Source organism: Olea europaea, chromosome 16 (genome assembly GCF_002742605.1).
Source record: "Olea europaea var. sylvestris chromosome 16, O_europaea_v1, whole genome shotgun sequence".
Taxonomy (NCBI): Eukaryota; Viridiplantae; Streptophyta; class Magnoliopsida; order Lamiales; family Oleaceae; genus Olea; species Olea europaea.
Genome location: NC_036252.1, coordinates 6,354,134 through 6,371,808, shown reverse-complemented (window position 1 = coordinate 6,371,808; position 17,675 = coordinate 6,354,134). Strand labels below are relative to the sequence as shown.

Here is a 17,675-nt window from a genome sequence, read left to right as displayed (position 1 = left end):
GGTTTATGTACCATTTGCATAATTAACTTGTCGAGTATCTTCCATAATATCATCACCTAGGCACTTTGTTTTCTACGTGAATTGTTCTGTTAGTTTAACTCACAAAAGTTAATTCATGTATGATTGTTATACAAATTAGTAAGTTCATATATGACTTATTATGTAGTAAATTGCTCGTACTATTTATTTAATTAACTCCGTTTTATCGACCACCCAAATCGAGCTTGCACGAATACTAAGTTTAACCTAGCACGCTTCATTGTTGTAATTTCTAACTACATGCATCATCAAAAAGAAGTTAAATTAACTAGATTCAATACATTAAGGAACTTGTGCATGTAACTTTCTGGAGATATACTAAATTTAAGATTACCGACATATTGATTTAGTGCGATTTAATCATACTCAACACGACGTCTAGTAAAAATGCCAATATGGTGTGCATACAGTATAATGCGGTCGTGCCTCTTTTATATGTATATGATATGATAATAAAATTTAAGAATGGTATACATTAATTCTGCCGTGGTAAGCAGATTGATACTCGAAGCAAGAAATCACCTATTAGCTATAGTTCTTAGCTTTGATTATTCCTAGATTCATGCTCTTAACGGGCATAAGAGCTTATAAAAATGTCTCAATACCGTAATTTTTTTTTCAAATCTTAGAAGCATCTGGAGTCATGCGGCACAATGCAATGGCTGTCTTGGAACCTGATGTTCGACCCAACTGTTTGCTGATATACTCTCCGGCCAGCAAGAGTTTGTTGAGGTCGACATTGGTTTTCACGCCAAGACCATTAAGCATGTAGACGACATCCTCAGTTGCAACATTCCCTGAAGCTCCCTTGGCATACGGGCAACCTCCAAGACCAGCAATTGAGGAATCCACTGTGCTAATCCCCATCTATTGATGAAAGAGTGTAAGACTCAAACGAGCACGTATACTTCAAGATTGGTGTTCTCAAATGTGCCACCATCTTGTAAAATGTGTTTAAAGGGATAAATCCACATTGAATAAAAGTAAAAATATAAACCAATATGTAAGAGATTGGACTATTTCTCTTGACAACGTTGATATTTTTAAGACGGAATCCTAGTAACTAGGAGCTTAGAACAGGAAAATGGTTCGTCATATTAGCAGTTAGGTGAACAGGGCAAATCAACTTCATCCTTATTCATCATAAACGAACAAATTTAAAGTCGGGGTTTTTATTTACTATTTTTGTGTGTTACAGAGAGAAGTTACTCACTTGAAGTGATACTAAGATATTTGAAAGAGCCTGGCCATATGTGTCATGGAAATGAACAGCAAGCTTCTCAACAGGAACAACAGCCATCACAGCTTCAAGCATAGGAAGCACATTACCTACATGAATGAAAAATGCAGAGGATGTGGGATGTGAATGTGTGTACGTCGAATTTTTTTTAACAAAATTGATGATTTTCTTTGACAGTGAATTGTCAATCATGGGAGGATATAGCAGAAACGAAAAATAGCATTTCAAATTTGATGACTGAATCCAGGGGAATGTGAAATGTGTTATTTAAGCCGTTACCAGGTGTAGCAACTCCTATTGTATCTCCAAGTGAGATTTCAAAGCAACCCATGTCATGAAGTTCCTTTGCCACATATGCAACTTTTGAAGGGGAGATTGATCCTTCAACTGGACAACCAACAATGCACGAGACGTACCTGTTGAGTTTTATATAGATGTCTTCAACTTAATCCTTGGTAGAATTATAAAGCATACAGTTGCTGTATAGGAAGTATTTACCATAGAATAGTGTAAAAAGAAAGTAAATTTTTCCAAGGACAATCGAGCCAAAACAGTCACTGTGATATTGTGGTGAGATGTGGCAAGTTGGGTTTGGGAACGGGGAGGGAGAGTATGAACCATACCCACGCACAGGAATTGAAAGCTCTTTGGCAGAAGAGGTAACAGCACGATAACGAGAAAGACTCTCTTCGATACTGCAGTTGATGTTTGATTTTGAGAAGGACTCCGAAGCTGATGCAAAGACAGCTACTTCTTTTGCACCAGCTGCAACGGCTGCTTTGAACCCCTAACATTAATTTAACCAGAAATTAGAAATCTCCGACTACAGAACTAAGGATGCTAAAATATTTCTTATTTTTCCTAAGGTTATCCACCTTTAGATTGGGTGTCAGCACGGGCAAGTTGACTCCTTCGAAATTCTTAACTGCTTCTATCACATCACTTGCATCTGCCAGCTATTTGAATGAGATAGAAAGGAATCAGAAAGGGAAAACACAAGTGCCAAAATCACATTCAGATCTTGCGAGTAAGTGACAATTAAACACCACAAAACAAACTGTGTTAATTACCTGAGGGACCCATTTTGGTGACACAAAGCTTGTAGCTTCAACCACAGGCAATCCAGAAGAAATAAGTTTACGGATTAATTCGACCTTCACAGATGTTGGGACAATGATCTTCTCATTTTGCAACCCATCTCTTGGACCAACTTCCACTACCTTCACATATCTTGGTATATCTTCGAAAAACCACTAAATATAACAAGTTGTCAATTGAAAATCGTAGTTAAAAAAAATGACAATGAAGCTGTCAGGTTTTTGAGTTAATTCTGAAGAATTACCTTATATTTCGTCGCTCCTATGTCTTTGTCATTGCTATAGGAGTGTCCTTGATGATTGGACAAGTAGCGCAAATCATTCACAATTCCACAGGCCACAGAATTCCTGCCTGCATTTGAAGTCCTCTTTGATGTGCCCCTCATTTGTCTTTTCCATGGTAAAGTCTCTTGTCTGTACTCTTCAGAATCTTCACTGAAAATGAACACAACTTCCAATTGGTAGCGTAATCCAGAACCCCAAACCCATCAAATGAACGTATAATGGCTTAAATACTCCTCATCATTAATACGTAAAAGATGAATATCATAAGGTTAAAATTGCATAGTTTTTTCATGTGTTTATAAATGACTTTGATTTAAACCTGCAAATTAATTTGAAGCTGTATACTTGATTAGATAAGGCTGAAGTCCACTACAAATTGCAGCAAAACTAATAGAAAATCATGAGATAAGAAAGTAATGTAATAAGGTTAAGATTTATAATATTCACTGGCAAAGGGATCAAAAATGAGGTGAGCAGGATTCGTGGTGACTATCCAAGAATTTAAATGTCTGAATCGAGGGATTATACTCTAAACTCATATGATTTTATCAATTGTTAGAATTTTTTTAGGAAGAAATCAGGAGTTTTCTAGGAAGGTTTACGTGAGTGTTAGAAAAGGCTAGAAATCTTGTTTTTTCGACTGCCATGTAATCCTTGCCAGAAAAAAGATCAATAATAGAATTGACAGATTTATACTCAGAGAAAAAAGTAGTCCTATACTCAAGTCATCCACCAATACGCAGGAGTGAAATTTGAAAATATTTGTAGCGATCTAGTTAAAGAGAATTAATGAAAATAAAACACAACAGTATACTAACTCTTGCATGTTAGCCTCTGTTTAGGAAGAATTTATCTATAGTTTGATGTATAAATAGATAAAAATTAGTATTAGATAAGTGAATATTACTTGTGGGTCCATTGGAACGTGTGGTTGAAAATAAAGTTTGACCATATATATGATTTATACATTGTCTTTTGATGAATATAAATCAGCGTGATCTGTCTAACATATATTGGCCTTACTCGCAAATTCTAACATGATTCACATATTCATAGTTACTCTTGCATAAATCACACTTACTCGCAGCTGTTAGATGAACTGCAACTTCTCCCTTCGATCCAGCAACTTCCCATTACCGTATCCTCTTCTATGGGTCTGCATGCACTAGATGAGCACCTATTGAGCCAGTCGATGTTGCTCAAGCTTGGCAACTTGTCCAGACCAAGAGGCTGCTCTAAGCTTGACATTGTGGAAATAAATGCAACTTAAGCTGGAACCCCAGGAAAAAAGAAGAAGAAGAAGAAGAAGAAGAAGTAAGTAGTCTTCCTTCAGCACTTCCATTGAACCTTTATAGATAGCATCAATCTCAGATTATTCAAGATGACTGCTAGAACCAAATGCCTGATTTTTGTTTTTAGAAAATAAATATCTAAGACTTGATGGATTCTGAATAATCCAAGCAAATTTTAGTCTAGAAAACTATCATCAATGGCAGAAATGAAACAAAACATGATACCTACAAACCAATTTATCACCCTTTAAGCTAATTTAGAATTCTAGAAAGATAAACACACAGCACATTGAGACATAGATTAAACGATTCGAGCATTGTATTTTCTTTAATCAGACACCCAAAATTGTTTCCAACTGAGTTGCAATGTAAATGACAACAGCGCTTGAGCAAATGCACAAACATTTCTTCCATCAAACAACACAACCTCAGCACTACCATCAAAATATATCTTGTATAATTCCGACCACAAACTCTACTACCTCAATGAGCATCAACTGAATAGAGACCTTCGTAGACTAAATTAGTTAAACACACAACACTTAGCATTACTTGAACATAAGAAGTCCCTTTATCACAAATGTTCCAAAGGCCACTATCAAGCATAAAACTCAATAGCGATCAGTTTATTGATGTGCAATGAGTTAATAATTATTCATACATTAATGCAGAAAATATCTTAAAAATTCAATAAGTTCCTACACCCCAAATCTTTTACTTAAGTGCTTCATTTTGTTTTTAAATTTCTTTTCTTCCTCCCCAAATCTTAAAGTACAAAGATCAACAACCAAATGAAACCTCAATTTCCCACCCCATAAATAAAACAATTTTTTGTTTTTACCTTTTGCATTTCCCACAAAATTCTAAAATAATAATAATAATAATAATGAAAGAGGAAAAATAAACTCTAAATATTCGCACATAAACTTTATCAAAATCTTGCACTTATATCTTCATCCTTCTACTCAACAAGAACAAAAAATGAACTACCAGAAAAAAATTAACAGAACCCAGAAAAGGTAAAGAACAAAACAAACCTAGATCAAGAAAAGCTTCCCTTCGAATAAAAAAATCTTGCAAATTCCCCTTTCCTCTTTTCTAGGGTTTCCAAGTTTTTGGGTTTTCTACAAAACACGCAATGAAACAGAAGGCGAGTGATGGGTAGTTGAGAATGTGAATAGTTCGTCTACCACAAAATCTTGGTTATTGCTATGTATAATTGTGTGTCTGAGATTGCTTCTATTTAAAGTTGTCCTGTAGCAATTTCTTGTATAGTATAGGCATTATTTCAATCGCCAACAAATATATACATACATATATAGAGAGACAAAGAGAGAAAGATATATATTTAGAGAGAAGAATGGTAGTAGGTAGTTTTCAGTTGGAGGTTGGCCAATTCCTTCTTAATTAGGTTGGTTTTTTCTTTTTATTTATTTATATAAATTATTAATAATATGTATTCTTTCAAGATCCATTTAATTTCATTAATTAATTCATAAAAAGCCAATATTTGATTTTCTTTATTAAATTCATGGAGGAAATGGTCTTAATTTAATTTTCTTTTATTATTTCCTAACATTTTAGTGGCTAATGTTGTCGGAATTGGTCATTGTATAAAAATAAAAAATAAAATAGTGGATTTGGTAGTAATAGGAGAAAGTCAAGATTCTTGTAGTCTTTACCATATTGTGCGTGCCAATTGTATGGGAAATGATCTTAATGTATTTAATAGTATTGCAAATCCATGTCTGATTGAAATTATTTACTCTATATGGTCACTTACTTCGACTATCATAAAAAAATAAAAAATAAAAAATAAAAATAAAAAATTAAGAAAGAAGAATTAATTGACTATTTCAAAGTAAAAAAATAAATAAATAAATAAAAATACCCTTCTACGAAAAATTCATAAATATTTTACAGAAAAGAAAAAGTTGTTCAAAATTCAAAGGATTAAACCATGGATATAGTCAATGAACAATGATGTAACACCAACAATAGAAAAAGTGTATCACAATTCAAAGGATTGAGCGACGAATGATTCTTTGCCTTTAATTACAAAAATAAAATAATTTTTTCCAGCCTTTAGTCCATTAAACTTTGACTACGTCTCACGCTAAATAATTTGCCGAAATAGAACTTGTTACATGTTGTCATACTTGATCAACCTACTTAGGTCTATGATCCACTCAATCCGAATCACGTGGCGCTCTAGTCGAGGTGGCATGTATGGCCAAGACCCTTCATGCCGAGGCCTGTGAAGATAGCCGAAGCCCTAAAGCGGTAATACTAAGTGGCAGAAGCCTCCGAACCATGAAGGAACGTCTTCCATGATCACTTCTCCCAAGAGATCTTCTACATAAAGATCTTGTTAGAATGATTGATGGAACGTTTGTTATAAGTGTACATGTCAAGTCTTGTCATTGGCATGGGGGTTCTACATAAACAATAAATGCGCAGCAAGCTAGCAAGTCAAGGATGGTGCCTAGGATTGGATGTTTGGATTAAAGAGATGAGGTCACGTGCCATCTCATCCAAGGGCTGCCATTTCACATATACCACTATAAATACTTCCCTTGTGTAACATTGAAGAACGAATGCAAGAATCAATACAAGAAGCCACACTTTACTCTCTCTTTCATATTGTCTTACAACACGATACGAGTTCATACATATTTACATGCACATTCATAAGTACCGATTGGTAATTATTGTACAATCGGATTACAAACATCTCACCGGATTTCGAACGTTCTCGTCTCGCATCGTTGAGCTACTCCCGCACCCCTGATCCGTTCGTCCTAGACCGTCCACGTGTCTTAAGCGTGTAGGACCTTCGCTCAATTGTACGCGGGTGAGTCCGATATTTGTTGGCAACATTTTTTTGAGTCTACAGAACTCTTTGATTGAGCTTGTTACTACAATGTTACAAATTTTTACTAATAAAATTTATAGTTCTTCAAAAAAATGAAAATAAATTTTAAACAAGTAGAACTGTGGTCATTATTCTAATTTGTATTTCTTCTCCACTTCGATCTTCATTTCTATTTTTTGACAATGTTATCTCCAACACTTTAAACATCGAAGTCAACAATGATGATTCCCTAGTGCTAATACATGGAAACGCCATAGTCACTAACATCAAAAAATAAAGTTCGAGAATAAAATGTACAAGAAAATAAAACAAAAAAACATAATTTAGTTTTTACTAAAAAAATTAAAACTTGGTAGCAAATTAGCAATGGAGATTGTGGATGTAGTGGACAGGTACAAATCAAGGATCAAATAAAAAAACCATAGTCCCATTATGGTTGATAAATCTGAGGACGATATAGATTTGGCTGCGTCCACCCATATGGGTCCATTGTCACGATTGGGGTTAGAAATCTGTTATGATACGTATCTAACTTGTGGTTCCATGGCCAAAACATGAAGTGGTAGGGTAGGCCGGTAGGGTCGAGTGGGGTGGGGTGGAACCTTCCTTTACATCGACTAACATATTTCACTCATTTTATCTATTAAAAAATTGGAAAATGATAAGACCTTTTTTGACAATTTTTATTTATTTATAATCGATCAAACTATTTTTCATTCATATATTTCGTGATATCGATACTTATGCACACAACTCATTTCTACAATTTTATAATATAAACCGATTATAAACTACTCTTCCAAACATACTTTATTTATTTCCATCAAGAATAAATAATAAAACAAAATAAACATTTTTCTTCCACCTCACCTCTATGCTAACACCGCCTTCAAAATGCCCTCCAAGAGGGGTGGATAATGAGGAACAAGGAAACTCAGAAGAGAGAGATTGTTCTCATCTTGCTATTCTTACTAAATTTTTGACACCTCGAAATATTTCTAGTTAGCAAATGAAACAAGTATACCATAATGACATCAAAGTCGAAATGATATCATCTCATTTACTAACAAAAACTTATGTATCGATATATCCTTTTTTATTACAAAACAATCATGAGAACATTAGACCTCAGCTTGATTTGTGCTATGACTATCAATGATTTTGTATTTCAATCTCTTACAGTTTCTGCAACAGCTAAGGGGAAAACAGCAAGTCAGTAACCATCTCCCATTTGTATATAACATCATAGAAGATGAAGGAAATAAAATGATTTTTCTTCTCAGAAAAGTAGTATACAAAATGTTCATCCTATATATCAGAGAGGCAATCACCAAAAGTGTAAATCTAAGCTTCTTCAAGATCAAGTTCTATCTCGGATTTTTGCTCTTGCAAAAAACACGCCAGCCAACAATCCTATGAATGTACAAAATTTACCGAAGAATAAGTTGACAAGTGATTGTGATTCTTACTATAGAACAATACTATTAAGCATGCAAAACGATAGGAAATTTACCGAAGAATATGCTTGCAGAATTTTCCAAACTCGTGGGGACATGAAAAAGAAGGATACCGGCAATAGAAAGAGGTATCTTGTTCAGCGAACCAACAAGGCTGCAGGACATGAAACAGGTTAAGGATAAATTAAATAAAGAATACATGTAAACTAAGAAACAATGACAATGAACAGGAAATGGAATTAAAGGCATGTAAATAATCTACAGGAATTTTAAGGATCTTAGAATCAGTTTATGAGACTTCAATTTGGGGAAATTTCACTATCTTCATGTTCTTTTTGATCTCCTCTTCGATATATTTACCATGGAACTACGGCTTGTGCATTTAAGCTAAAGAATACCCAAAAGATCCATTTATCTTGGTTTCAAAACTTGGGGATACCATTGGAATGGACATGTCTGTATTCGAGGAAGAGAAAGGACCCTAGAATCTTCCATGTTCATTTCATAAAACAAATGGCAGAATCTGATCTTTATGCTGTATATAAAATGTAAATTCTGAAGGCGTGCCGATACGAAGATATAGAAACAGTTCTAGTGGGGTATGTCTTCAATTTTTCTCGTACTAAAGAAATTTAGATAAAATAATTTAGCTATTTAAAAGCTTGAAGGCAGAGAAACAGGTAATAAAAAACTCTCACCTGTATGTAGTAGCCCCAGTTTGATGAAGAAACCACATGGAAGTGAAGCTTATTGCCAAACCCAAGAATCCACTAAGTGTGATGACCAGCCAGAAGGCGGGCAGTCTCAAAAGTGGTCTGCCATTGGCAACAAAGAAACACAAGATTCAGAGCATGTTTGCCTAAGCTTAAATGGTATACTTACAGGTACATAAGTTTTAAAAGTTCCAGACTCAAAATGGGGTTCTTTAGCATTTTTTAATTCTTTCCAATAAATAAGTTACAAGTAAGGTAAGAATCACTTTCAGAAGAATAAGTCTCTTTTTAACTAGAAATAAGAGAGAAATAAGAGAAGAGTAAGTAATCAAAGTGCTTTAATGAACCCTTTCCACAACTGATTGAGCATATGACGAGTACCAAAATATTTTACTTCAACATACGGCTTACCTTCAAAACTTGCTACTTTCCTAATTGTATCTTTAAACTAATGAATATCATCAAATAAGACTAAATTATCAAGTAGCGACAAAGCATCAGCATATAACCGTAATTACAAGGAAACCATAACTCACGTTCTTGAAAGATAATCAACCTCATTGAATAAAAATATAAGCAATGTTCCTAGGGGCAATGAAAGGGTATTGTTTAGCAGGACCATTGAGAACTCATTCAAATCTCCAGATTTAGTGACTTGCTTTGCAGTATCCATGACTCTACGCAAAGTCAACTGCACCACAAGACAATAATTATATCAAATAATATTGCCCATAAATTAAAGAGAACAGTTAATAATTTGTAAAAGACCATTAGCTAAAATAGTTTAAGAAACTAAAATCAGCATCCAGTGGTGCTTCAACACTTGAAATTTGAAAAAAAAAAAAAAAAAAAAAAAAAAAATTAAAAAAAAAAAAAAAAAAAAAAAAAAACCAAAAATTATAAGAATAAATGTGTCTAGACAATGCACTTCCACGGACTAAGAAACTGAAACAGCAGCAAACTCTTCACTTCATATATCATACAGAATTTCAATCTTCAAAAGAGCAAAAAGAAAAGGGCAATTAATATGGATTCAAAAGAGCATTAATCCACAATTCTACATACTGCTTAAAGTGATTCCAAAGCTTCTCTTTTCTTCTTGCTTTTTCTGTTCCTACTGCCCCCATTTCTCCTTTAAATTAATTTCAATTATTATGAGTTTTTAAACCCTTCCTCCCTTCAAATGTAGCATGAGTTGGCTTGACTTGAATGCAAGCAAGAAAGATTGGAGCAATATTCTATTGTCGCATCAAGTAACAAATTAGGTCACCTTGTATAAAAAAATCATACAGCTCAGTATATAATTAAGACTTGACATAAGAAAGACTATTACTCACTGAATAGGACGCCGTCAAAAAACAATTGATCAATTGCCATGCGTATCCAGTGGCATGAAAAGAGAGATCTGTAATTCCTCCAGATATTGCTGAAATGATCTGTAAATGTGAAAGCAAGACTTCAAATGCACGTCGACCTACACAAACTTATAATCTAATATAATCATGAACAATCTTTACATTTCTCCACATATAAAAATATATTCCAGCCAGTACCGTGCTTTTGACTTCTTAACGAAGCAGCTTATTAGATATGGCTAACATTACATTCTGAAAAATTGGTGCGCGACCACTGATCGATTTAAGTATTGATCTTATTTTAATTAGACAATTCACCATGCTTATTGATTAATTAGGGATAAACATTGATCAATTAGCACTCAACTTTTTAAATTTAGCTGTGATTAACTAAAAGCATGACTAAATAGAGTGAACTAGTCAATACGTATCAGCAGTTCCACAACAGTTTTGTCCACATACGGGTTGTGATTACCTCCAGCAAAATTAAGAGAAGAGCTGCCACTTGACTTACCATTAAGAAAAGAGCTGCCCAAACTCTTTTGTCATGATGCTTGTTGAATAAGTACATTTCACCAATAGCAGTCATCACATTTGTTACATTCTTCAGAACAGTAACCATGGCAACATTAATGTACTTTAGACTACAAACAAAGAATACAGATATGTCAGTCAAACATATTTCGAAAATTCAACATCGACCCATAGAACCTTTCCTTTGCTTGCAAAACTGCAGTAAGTCTAAATTTTGGTGGAACAAGGCAAACAATTGGATTAAACAAAATGAGTTCAAGAGAAGCAGCATCAATACAATAGAATTAATTCTATACACCCTTTTTAAGGGAGATGCACAAGCACCTATCAACAGCAGAATCTGACACAGCATATCCATACCTTTAGATGTCTCTATTATCGATTCATCTACTCCATTATTTCCATCTAATCTCTAATTATTTCCTAAATTTTCCACCCACATCCTTCTGAAATTTCAATCCTCGATAGAAGAACATGAACATGGAGGGAGTCAATTAAGAGACAAATTCAAGGATTAAGTGCCAAATGCAAACTTCAGAAATAAGATATAGTTAGCATAACAATCAATCAAAACAGCACAGTGACAAATATGTATTGAACTTCAATAAATCAAATAACAAAATCAGAAATTACATAGTTTCATGTTTGGTACACCTATTTCATTGAATCTGAGACATACATAAGGTTGGACATATCAAGTTCTAGGTCATGTCATTAATGACATGGAAGACTATGACGACGTCGGCTAGATTCCTGATATTTCCAGCAAATTGAAAGGAGAGTTGTTAAGAAAAGATGCAGTAAATATATAAATTCCTAACAAATAATATGGTAGTCAAGTTAATCAATTATCTTCTAATACAGATAAGAAACAAACTCTTCCAAATAATGTTTTTGCAAATCGGACTTATTGTGTGTTAAGACTAGAGATTCCATTTTAAAATGTCAATCCTATTAAGACGAGTAGCCAAAACTCTTATAAGTTGGTCTATATTTTCATCTTTATTCGATGTGGAATTTTATCCCTTAATATGACCATGCAACATGGTGGCTCCTTTGAGCAGACCAATTTTGAAATTCTTTTGCTTTTTTTTTTTTTAGTCTTAATCGGATCGAATTACTTGTTAAAACTTAGCCCCCGTTTGGCTGCCATTATTTGAATTTACAATAGGGGGAATAGTGTTTTTTTTTTTTTTTAAGATTGTGTGATTGAAAAGTTTTCAATTTGAGTGTAATATTATTTTATTGAAGATTGTGTGGTTAAAAGTAGGAGAGTAAAAAACTAAATTAAATTGAAGAGTTTTAAAAGGGGCTTAATAAGCTTTAATATCATATTAAAACTTGGGATTCCATTTTAAAAAGTCAATCTTATTAAGAGGATATTGCGTATGTGGCTCATATAGAGTGGAATTCACTATTTGTTTGCTAGGGGACACTGAATGGGTATGGTATAGAGGTATTTTCTTGTACGGGCATGGACTTGGGCTAGAGCTAGCATAAATACTAATGATGTAACCCTATTATTCATACTGAATAAAATTATCTTTGCTTCACTTCTTGTGGACGTAAGCACATCGCTGAACCACTTGAATACTTGTGTTGATTTCTCTCTTTCATCTCTTTATTATTGCGCATAAAATCCAACAAAAGGAGTAGCCAAAACCCTTATAGGTTGGTTAGTCAATATTCTTATCTTTATTTGTTATGAGATTTTATCCCTTAACATTGTGGATGAGAAAGAAAGTAATTGAAGTATCCTTCAAAGAAAAGGGAAAAATGAACCAGTCAAATCAAGAGCAACCGAGGGAAATGAACTTTCCAATCATATATTAAACAAAAATTCTAATATCTATTGAAAATCCACAGAGTGGAATGCTTATGTAAAATACATGTTTGTTATTCAGTGTAACACTCTCATCCATTAAAAATAAAAGCAAGCAAATAATAAATAATAATATAACGCTTGAAAAGAAAGTTGGCAGCTACATAAGATATCAGAACAATTAAGATGAGATACTAATCTTAAGAAAGCTTAAGTATGTGTGCAAAATAAGCAGAAATTAACCTATCACAATATATTACATTCATTATGGTGCATTTATGGCCGTGTATCAAATAAACTTCTCATGTTGTAAAGGAACCCAAAACTGCAGTACACAAATATGAATAAACAAAAAGGAAGAATTAACATCAGAGACAAGCATACAGAAAAAAAATCTGTATCTTCAGTATCATAAGAGCACGACTTTTCATAGTAAGATGATGAAATTTAGTGTGATCTTAATAACAAGATAAGAAACATTTCGTACCTGAACATACTAGTGATCAGCATACCAACAAATATAACATTTACAGGCAACCAGACCTTAATTAATCTCCAAGTAAGCGGTTCCATGGTAATTATGCCAATGAAACTCAAAGTGACAACAATAATCACTGAGACAAAATTCTGCACCCATCAACAGTATTGTTAGCATACAAAGCATACAAATTTATTAGAATCAATTTGACTATGAGTAAAAGTAGTACAAGACAATAAAGACTAATTTTCTTGTAGTATCAAAAGAGAATCTTATACGGAAGGTAACCTGGAATAGCATCAAAGATATTCCGGCATTGAAGTTATAACTGGAGAGGACGTACTTGTTAACCAATATCATGCTACAGGAAGAAAAACAATATGCAAGGCCAGCCAACAAGGCCTGGTTGTGTATTCTAAGTACTCTTTTACTACTATGCACTGGTTTTTCTCTACCCTCCTCACATTTTCCACTCTCCACATCAATCTCATCATAATTGTTTGGAGTGCTCATTACAAGAGCCGATCTGAAAGCAAGTAGAGTAGTAAGAATTAGAAAATATTATCATCACAAGAAATGATATCAAGTAATCAACACCCCATTTGCATTGCAATTGGTTTAAAAGGAAAAATCTCAAAGTTAGATATGACATTAATTCAGCGTACGCAGCTTACATAGCCCAATCATTTACTTCAAAAAGTGAAGAATTCCACAGTCAATAATCTTTCTTGAACAGTTGGAAGAAAAAGGACAGTCAGAAGGCTTATGCAAGTTAATCGATTTCTAGCAGTTCAGTCATTTCACGAGAATTAAGACCTTGAAGTTTTAATATACTTAACCTGAAAAGCTCTTGAGCCATAAAGTAAGATATCTTCACTTTCTGAATTCGTTTTCTTACCTATTCAGTCTCTAAAATCATTTTGTTTGGTGTTAATATAGAGGCAGTAATCATTTTCTTGGTTAAAAATATCTTATTAACCAAGACAAGAGTAATTTGGGGCTCCAAATCATTTCCTTAACATCGTGCTCTCTGACATTTGCATTTCTTAAGAAAGATTTTACTAACAGAGGGAAGAGCATTTAGGGTCCATTTTGGAGCCGTTCCAATTCCTCTGTCTTCCTTTTATGATTTTTGGTGTATTTGAGAACATGATTTATGCTCTCGAAATGGTGGGCCCGTATGAGGAAAATGTGTTAGCAAACAAGGAACGCATTTGGACAAAATTGAAAACACCTTTCATTGGGGATAAATTTTTTGACGCACTCAAGTCAACCATGTAGCCTCAGATATAATCTTACTAGGTGTTAATCCCCATCAGCCACATACTTGATCAGTCGGCCAAGATACTCAACTTATAGCGGAAATCCTATCACTCAAATCACCATCTTCGGTTACAGGTCATCACATCTTTTCGCTGATTTTTTTTTGAATTGTATTAAAAGAATGATAATGAGCTGCTGGGAATTTTTTGGAATGACAAGTTGCAACGGATGAGAGTCTTCTTGGCTTAGGTTTTTTATTGGGATCGCAGTTTGAAAAAGGGTGGTATTTGAAATAAAACATTGGAGTTTGATTTGATTGAGGCATTAGGGCATACTCTGGAGGAGTTTTGGGGGGTGATCAAAAGAATTTGAAAGGAGTTCCAATAAGGCACCAGGACTTCGAAAGGAAATAATTCAAAAAATTAAAGGAAGGAGTTTTGTATCCCGTCTAGTTTACAATCTTACATTAACTGGATCATTAGGATGTGGTACAATGCAAGAGAAGGTTCGCCCAAAGGTGGTGGATCATGGTGGTGATTAAAAAGGTCTGCAATGGCTGGACATATATATTTTTCCCTTTCCTTACACATTTTGAAATATAGTGGAAAGATGTATAGGATCTTCTTACCTTGTTTCCTAGAATATAAGATCTAATTTCGTAATTCAGACAACACCATTCTGTCTTTTCTTTTTTATTTGCACAATTTAAACAGTGTTTCCTGAATAGAAAGACAGAAACATGAAGTAATGGAAAATAGACATGCTCCAGCAAAAAGGCCCATAAAAGCATATGAAAGAAACAGAATAGTCATTCTTGAAAAATGCTCCAAATTAGGTCTTATTGATCAAATCAGATTCTCACTTCCTGATAAAAATAGTGGAGTGGCAATTACATAAGCTATCGTGGTTGTCCTCTGTATAAAAGATAAAAAAACTTCCTTCTTGGAAAACATAGTAACTATAGCACTAAGTCCATTAACTATTGTAGTAGAACATTAAATAAAGATCAGAGAACAAGGTGGATTGCAAAATCTTATGCTAGTGGGTACATAACTTATCAATGGCATATTAAAGAGAATGCCAAATTCTGATACCCAACTAGGAGATCACAAATATCAGAACTATAATACATGGCTTTCGGTTCTAGCATAAGCAATAGCTGGCTAGCGTATGCATGATCAATCCTTTGAATCTAAACAGATAGGGCGAAATTTTAAATGACGTCAACTGCCAAGAAATGGAAATTCAAACAGCAAGATTACAATCTAGATATACTCAAATCTGTGACCACTGTGGTAGCAACCTTGTGCAAATCTATCAACATAAAATGGACTCCATGAAAAGCAAATTGAAAAATCCATCGTTATGAAGACAGCAAAAGAAGAATACCTACTGACTACTTCTCTTCTGACTGGACTAGAGACCTGATCAGGCAAGCCATTTAATTGATGACTTTTGAAGCTTCTTTCACCACTTTGCGAACCCTTACTTATGTCCTCTGTCATATTTATCTCTAAACCAGGATCAGTCGAATTTGTAAAGCACCTCTAGATAATGCTCTACAATAAGGTAGAAAATTAACGATGTCATTTTCAGATGTGGATTGCAGACTAGAAATTGGTAGTTTTAAAGTTGGACTTGGTATGCAAGTATATTATATTTAGTTTTATTCATGAATACATGTCACAAAACAAAGAAATTTAATTACAATAATTCATTAGAAACATCACAACTACAAGAAGATAAATAAACCGCATAGGTAATGAAACTCCTACATATCACTTATGGCGAACAGCATCAAAATCCGAGAGAGAAACTTCCATATTCAATGGTCATTTCTAATGACGTCTCTTAAAATTCTTTTTAATTGACGATTTTTAAAATAAAAAACCTTTCAACAGAAAATATTTTACACCATTTGCCATTACATAAGTTTCAGATATTCTGGATGTTAGTCTACGGTTGCTGCATGCCAAGACCATATTCAAATACATAGCACAACTCCTTGAGTCACTACAAGAATGAAGCTGTTGATATTCTACTAACGAACGTGGGCTCTTCGCTCACAGATTTCCTACATCGAATATATATTCACGTCTGCCCTCTGTCTCTGTATGAAGTAAACAGCTATATGCGGTATGCCTACATCTAAACAAAAATTTAAAACTAGATATTGCTAGCAATCCATAAAGATTAATTTGTTTATTTAAGAAGTAATAAAGCTGGAATCTTTACTTAGAAACTGAAATACATCCAAAATCATAAGTAATACAAGCTTTCTTAGCTCTACACCAATTTATAAAAAAAAATCCCAAAAATGATCAGATAAATTAAGTGCTCATCTTGGTTTTGATCTTCATTAGACAATCCCATCTCAACAAATACACTGAGAGAGTTTAAAAAACAGAGTTACCTTGGAGTATCTCTCATCTCTGTATATTTTTATGCGCGTGATTGATCCTTCAGCTCAGAAAAAGGCAACTGCAATACGATTCACTATTAAAAATGAGCAATGGAAAGTTGGTTTGCAAATAATATGAATAATTTAGAGATGGGTGAGAAGTTATAGAAAAAAATCTTGCCATTGATAGAAATATACGACAGTTTTTCCTTGGAAAAATCTCCAAATTGGTTTTATTTTTCGTTTTTTCATTCAAATTCCTATTTTAGGATATTTGATTGATAATTTTTTTGGTGGAAATATTTTTTAAAGTTGGGGTGATTTTTATTTTTCAAATAATTTATTTTCTCTTCCTCTCTTATTTATTCACTCTCTGTCATCTATCTATCAATAAAAATGGATAAATATAAAATTTTTGAAAAATTACGATTACTAATATTTTCATTTTTTGCAAACTTTAGCGTAACTTTCATTTTGTGTCAGCGAAAGTTCTTAACCTTTCATAAGCATATACCTGAGGTCTATCTGGACGAAAATCGTCCAAAGTACCATTAGTTGACTAGAAAAATTAAGGAATTAACATTCAATAAAATCGTCCAAAAAGTTATTAACATCCAATAAAACTGTCAAGATAGCAGATAATTCAAGGAATTTTCCTAATTGACTGTCTGTGATTTGGACGGTTTCCGTCTAGATGGATTTCAAGTGCATATTTATGAAATGTTAGAGACTTTCGCTGGCACAAAATGAAGATTATGATAAAATCTGCAAAAAAAAAAATGAAAAAGTTAAGGATCGTTGCTGCAATTTTCCCTAAAAAAATT

At 33.7% G+C, this 17,675-nt stretch overlaps 2 protein-coding genes across 4 annotated transcripts; both read right to left on the bottom strand.

Moving 5' to 3' along the window:
* Window positions 1–418: 418 nt before the first annotated feature.
* Window positions 419–5,310, bottom strand: LOC111411913 (hydroxymethylglutaryl-CoA lyase, mitochondrial-like). Its single transcript, XM_023042580.1, has 9 exons — window positions 4,991–5,310; window positions 3,743–3,932; window positions 2,622–2,811; window positions 2,350–2,532; window positions 2,155–2,235; window positions 1,903–2,066; window positions 1,559–1,695; window positions 1,253–1,368; window positions 419–906 (listed from the first exon to the last, which is right to left on the bottom strand). Exons 2-9 carry the CDS (start codon window positions 3,907–3,909, stop codon window positions 658–660), a joined length of 1,287 nt encoding a protein of 428 aa, XP_022898348.1. The 5' UTR covers window positions 3,910–3,932; window positions 4,991–5,310; the 3' UTR covers window positions 419–657.
* A 2,547-nt stretch (window positions 5,311–7,857) lies between these two features.
* LOC111411912 (GDP-mannose transporter GONST1-like) lies at window positions 7,858–17,063 on the bottom strand. 3 transcript variants are annotated; one of them, XM_023042577.1, is made up of 10 exons: window positions 16,864–17,063; window positions 15,840–16,009; window positions 13,476–13,713; window positions 13,197–13,336; window positions 10,868–10,997; window positions 10,336–10,434; window positions 9,535–9,689; window positions 8,984–9,100; window positions 8,342–8,439; window positions 7,858–8,241 (listed from the first exon to the last, which is right to left on the bottom strand). In XM_023042577.1, the coding sequence occupies exons 2-10, from the start codon at window positions 15,953–15,955 to the stop codon at window positions 8,189–8,191; spliced, it is 1,146 nt and encodes a 381-aa protein (XP_022898345.1). In that variant the 5' UTR covers window positions 15,956–16,009; window positions 16,864–17,063; the 3' UTR covers window positions 7,858–8,188. The 3 variants fall into 3 exon arrangements, with proteins under 3 accessions (XP_022898345.1, XP_022898346.1, XP_022898347.1); XM_023042578.1 differs by lacking the exon at window positions 16,864–17,063 and having other exon boundaries at window positions 15,844–15,969; XM_023042579.1 differs by lacking the exons at window positions 15,840–16,009; window positions 16,864–17,063 and having other exon boundaries at window positions 13,531–13,622.
* Window positions 17,064–17,675: the final 612 nt, after the last annotated feature.